General features: G+C 32.6%; 1 protein-coding gene across 1 annotated transcript; it reads left to right on the top strand.

The window, feature by feature from the left end:
* Positions 262-3498, top strand: LOC109331836 (polygalacturonase At1g48100). Its single transcript, XM_019566584.1, has 6 exons — positions 262-1084; positions 1204-1371; positions 1825-1869; positions 1962-2169; positions 2394-2475; positions 2799-3498. Exons 1-6 carry the CDS (start codon positions 725-727, stop codon positions 3298-3300), a joined length of 1365 nt encoding a protein of 454 aa, XP_019422129.1. The 5' UTR covers positions 262-724; the 3' UTR covers positions 3301-3498.

Below are 5836 nucleotides of genomic sequence, written 5' to 3'. Positions count from 1 at the left end.
TGTCGTTCTCAGACATCGAACTTTTAACATTTTAGTCATCCGAGAATCTAACAAGATTACAGTAGTAGACGAAGGCATTGTTGGTATATAATGTTAGAATTTCTCCCTTATCTATAGTTCATTAATCTGACTTATCATTATTCCATTTTGCTCTTTTTCAGAAATGTCATATGCAGACTCCACATTCCCTAAAGAAAAAGACCAATGCTGATGAACTATTTGTCTTTTTCCACTCAAAAAGCCATTAAAAAATATTGTTAAAGTGGAGTTGAAACTTTTACTTCCACTATGACTTGTTATTATATATAGTAACTCAACCTTTCTGATTCTCCCTGCACTCCAAGGGCCAAATTCAGTTAAATTTGTTCAACTTTCTCTTCTAGTGCTCATAGTGCTCACCTTGTACTAACAACATATAAGTACATTTGTTTTACAGGGTGAGTCTCGATGCAACGATAATGTTGTCTGCCTTGTAACTTGCAAGTCATAGGTTAAAATCTCGAAAGAGTCTGTTTGTTGTCTATTCACTTTGCCTATACGATAAAGTGTATAGACCGACTCATACTCGAATTCAAGTAATCTTTCCGTTTTCGAAACATCTTCACAACACTAGTCATTATTTCTTACATCAAGTTATTATTGGCATTGTGACAAAGCCAATTTGTCTCAGGTTTCAAAGTTCTAGAGTCTTGGCAGTTATAATATTCTCATTGTTGTTTTCAGAATGAAGCATTCTCATATTTTACCACTAGTGTTCTGCATATTTTTCTCTACTTTCTTTCTTTCCATTCAAGCTAGGCATCATTCTCATACAAAACAAAAACACTCACATTCTCATAAATCATATGAAACTTCACCACCTCCTAGCCAAAACTATAGTACCCCATCAAACATTTTAGATGTAAGAACATTTGGAGCCATAGGAGATGGAATATCAGATGATACAGAATCATTCAAAATGGCATGGGACACTGCATGTGAAAGTGAATTACCACATAATATTATCCTTGTTCCACAAGGTTTCTCTTTTATCATTCACTCTACAATTTTCACAGGTCCATGTCAAGGTGACTTAGTATTTAAGGTAATGTACCTTTACCTTGCACTTTTTTTTGGGTCCTTAACTTAGTCCTTATATATTATATGCTTTAATTAAGGGTAAAGTTGACTAATGCATTTTGCTGGTGCACAAATATGTGTAAGGTTGATGGCACTGTTATGCCACCTGATGGACCAGATTCTTGGCCTAAGAATAATAGTAAGCATCAATGGCTGGTTTTTTACAGAATCAATGGAATGTCATTAGAAGGTAGTGGTCTAATAAATGGTAGAGGACAAAAATGGTGGGACCTTCCTTGTAAACCTCACAAGGTACTTGTGTTTTTCAGTTCTGTTTAGTTTTCTCACTTCTAAAATAGCTTTTTTTCATGTAAAAAATAACTTACATTTATATGCTTGTGGTTGATCTATTACAAGTTCATTGCTTATTTGATAGATTATAGTTTATCGACTTGGTCAAAAAGCTTATAAAGTTATTTTGTGAACAAAAGATAAAGAGATTATAATTTCTTAAAGCTTTTTATGAAAAGCTAACTAAAGTAGCTTTTCAAAAGCTATCGACTCTTTAAAAAACTCTAATAGTTTTTACCTTCAATTGAGAATAATATTAAATTTTCTAAGTAGTTTAACAAATTTTAGGTAGCTTTTGTTATGCAATTCTAACTTAACCAAGTAGCTAGATTGTATTCTAAATATAAATGTTATTAATTTGAAAGACTTTGGTGCTTTAAACGGTCACTAACCGCTATACAATAAATGTCATAGGGACCTAATGGAACAACACTCGAAGGACCTTGTGATAGCCCAATTGTAAGTTTTTAAAGTTTTTCTTCTATATACATCTTATACTTATATTTGCATTATTGAGGTTAATTTGTCACATATGATTCTATATGATGCAGGCCATAAGGTTTTTCATGAGTTCCAACTTGACTATGCATGGACTTAGAATAGAGAATAGCCCACAATTCAATGTCAGATTTGATGGATGTGAAAATGTTCATATAGAATCAATCTTCATAAAAGCTCCAAAAGATAGCCCCAACACCGATGGAATCCACATAGAAAATACCAATGATGTGAAAATATACAATTCTCTGATTTCTAATGGTTAGTTCTTTATAAATTCCTATAATTCTCCTGATCTGTTGCATCAAAAGGCATTAACAATGTATATATGACGAAGTCACAAGAGTCATTTCATTTCGAAGAGTTGCGGGACATAAAATATGACTACCTGGGTTTAAACCCAGGTAGTTGTACAATTTTTTTCTTTCTCTCCGGAAAAATTTCACGTATAAAAAATCACTATTTGATATATTATCTTTTTATAGGGGATGATTGTGTGTCGATTGGATCTGGCTGCTATGATGTGGATATAAAGAACATTACATGTGGACCTGGTCATGGAATTAGGTAGCTTATGATTTGCTTGGAAGAGAATTTTTAATCTCAACCATTATACATCACCATTTTTTGTGTAACTTGGGTAGTTATTACATGAATGCAACATTTTTAACAATGTGACAATGCATGATTAATCAATAGTATCAATCTTATCTATGCTAACCCTCCATCACAATTAAATCCTTAAATCCTATATTTGTTATATTGGTTTCTTAAATGGTGTTTGGAAAATGAATAAAGTAGCATTTTTGTGTAACTTCCTTAACTTTTGCTTATGAACAAACATCCTTGTATTTTGTGTAGCTAATGTTGTTACTTGTTAACTTATTCAGCATTGGTAGCTTGGGAAATCACAACTCTAGAGCCTGTGTTTCAAACATCACAGTAAGAGACTCAGTGATAAAATTTACAGATAATGGTGTTAGAATCAAGACATGGCAAGGTGGATCAGGATCTGTATCAGGTGTAACATTCAACAATATTCACATGGAAAGTGTAAGAAATCCAATCATAATTGACCAATTCTATTGCCTCACTAAGGATTGCACCAACAAAACTTCTGCAGTCACTGTATCAAATATACTTTACACTAATATCAAAGGAACATATGATATAAGAAGCCCCCCTATGCAATTTGCATGCAGTGATTCTGTTCCTTGCACTAACTTAACACTCTCAGATATTGAACTTCTTCCTAGTCAAGGTGATATAGTGCATGATCCTTTTTGTTGGAATGCTTATGGAGATTTACAGACACTAACTATTCCACCAGTCTTTTGCTTGATCGAGGGAACGCCGCGGTTCGTGTTGGAAAATGACATTAGTCATTGCTGACAATGAGTTTATGACAACCTATGTTCTCTAAAGCAAAAATGTGTAACATGTATATAACTAATTACTAGGGAAGTATTTTAGGAATATAGGATAGTGTTGGATTTTATGTTGTGGTTGTTGAGGAGTTGTGTTTTTTGTGCTCCTTACCAATTCTGAACTTTTAACTTGGCCTATTTGATAATTTGGGTTTGAAATTGATGTTTAGACTTTTGCTTGTTTCTTAAGAGCTTGGATTTGAGATCACTATGCTTCTAATTACTGATGTTTACAATCAACTTCTGCTATAAATGTTTTGATATATATTTCATGCTGCATGATTTGAAACACATACTTTTCGATTTGCCAAATCGAAAATGGACTTTCAATTTCAAGGTAGCCATGGTTTTAGATTATGGTTGCGGTCATTGCAGTCGTTATATGATTGTCGAAACAACTAAAGTCTAAAACCACAATACTACAGCAGTTGCAACTTGCAAATCCCAAAATAAAAACCTTTCTGATAATCATTCCTAGATGATGCAGCAGAACAATGCATCCTCTTAGTCACAAAAAATTTCTTAAAGTCAGTGAATGAAATGCATCATTAGTCAATTAGTCATAGTAATTTCCTGGTCATTTGTTTCACTGGTAATTTCCCGATAGGTAGGAGGCTCGTGCATTGTACCGTACTTTAAGAAAGCATCTGATTTGTATTAATTTTATAACTAAAATATGCTCCACATTGCATCATTTGGTCAATGGTCATTCAAACTATGATATTATATGAAGAACCAATTTGATGCCTCCTTATGCATCACTTAGGTGTAGATTCTGAATTAGCTTTATATATCTAAGTATCTGACAAATCCTCATATCCCAAATGGAATTAGAATTGTATATGGATGATACCACACTCACAATTGTAGCAAACCAAGTATGCTAGTTGATAAATGTGTTGTTTCTTTTTTACAAAAAGTTTAATACTTTAACAGAAGCACTAAAATTTGTCTCCCACTGAAAACATTATAATTTGGTCTAAGATGAATCACTTCCCTATTTAAATAAGAAGCTAGAATATTCCAATGTTCCCTTGGCATTTGTGTCTTCATGGTGAAGAGTGATGAAAGTATAAACAAATAAATACAAAGAAAACATCTAGGGAATCCAAAAATCAAAGCAAAAAGAGAATGATAAGAGCATAATAGTTAGTGTATGTGTGTGAATTAAAGATGATTTGTACCCCATGAATCTCATTTCTCAAAAGTGTAGTAGTAGAGGAACAAATTGGCTTTTTAAGTCATGCATGCGTAGTGGCCACTAGGGATGGCAATGGGCTTGGGTAGTATTTTCCCGTGCACAAATCGCAATATTTGTGGATACCCGTGCAGGTAGCGGATATTTGTGGATACCCAACGAGTTTTTAATTTTAATTATATATTTATATAAGTCGTAATAATCAATATGTAAAAATAATTGTTACATAAATAATATGATATTTATATGATAAATATATGATCAGTCTGTGTAATTTATTATGAAATAATAATAAAATATATGATATATAATCTTAAAATAATAATAAATATATATAAAAATTTAACTAAAAACTAAATATATAAATTTGTAGGTACTTGTAGGATGGATATCACAAAACTCGCTTCTGCCCATAAATTATTATTGTGGGTACTCATTGTAAGTATTTCCACAGGTACCCTTCAATTTTTTTGCCACCTTAGTGGCCACTCTAATCATGGGTCAAAGTGTATTGACTTATATTCACCAAGAAAAAGTTACACATGGTGCACCAGCTAAAACCAATTGCCACCCACCAAACACACCCTTTTTGTTCTTTCTTGCTGAAACTTATCAATTCTTACTAAGGTTCTAAGTTGTAGTTTTGTTACTTAGCTGATTTTAATTGAAATTTTAGATCATAATATTATAATATTGATAGTATTTGCAATAGTATGATAACGTAATTTTAAACTATAAACAAAAAGGGTATTCGAGTATACTAAGCTTTCTCATAGTGGAATCCGTAGATGATAGATGTACACAATTTTGTAACGAAGTGTTTTTTGATACTACCATGAGTATTTTTACCTTTTTGGGTAAGGAACTACTTCCCTTTCGATGTTCATGGCTCCCCTCCCAATAAATATCGGCTCCCAAGAATCGAATATTCTACCTTGAGAATCTAATAAGACATTACAGTACTAGACTAACGCCTTGTAGGTATAGGATAAGTAATATGTGCATGCTAAAATGGGATTGAAGAAAATAATTGTTGAGTTCTTCATCATTGCTTGGTTATAAATTATTTCAGCTTTTTAGCCCATTCTGCCTCTTTTTTTCATTCCACTTCTTCTATTCTAATCTAGTAATTATTTTGCAGCACTATGGTGGACCATTCTTCTTCTAAAACAACTTTATTCAGATTGATTATTCTGCATAATTGATTATTTTTCATTCAACTTTTTTTCCTTGTTCAGGACCAGGTGTCCTCACAAGTCACAAAGATCACTTGCATGTACTTAAAACACCTTAACTGTTTAAG

The sequence above is a fragment of the Lupinus angustifolius genome, chromosome LG02, assembly GCF_001865875.1.
Source record: "Lupinus angustifolius cultivar Tanjil chromosome LG02, LupAngTanjil_v1.0, whole genome shotgun sequence".
NCBI lineage: Eukaryota > Viridiplantae > Streptophyta > Magnoliopsida > Fabales > Fabaceae > Lupinus > Lupinus angustifolius.
Note: the sequence above shows the minus strand (reverse complement) of the source record. Positions and strands in the feature narration are given on the sequence as shown.

Excerpts from the sequence above, each read along its gene's own strand:
- LOC109331836 (XM_019566584.1), top strand. The coding sequence starts at position 725 with ATGAAGCATTCTCATATTTTACCACTAGTGTTCTGCATATTTTTCTCT. Across the intron at positions 1,870-1,961 it reads GACCTTGTGATAGCCCAATT|GCCATAAGGTTTTTCATGAG; the intron begins GTAAGTTTTTAA and ends TATATGATGCAG. Across the intron at positions 2,476-2,798 it reads GGACCTGGTCATGGAATTAG|CATTGGTAGCTTGGGAAATC; the intron begins GTAGCTTATGAT and ends TAACTTATTCAG.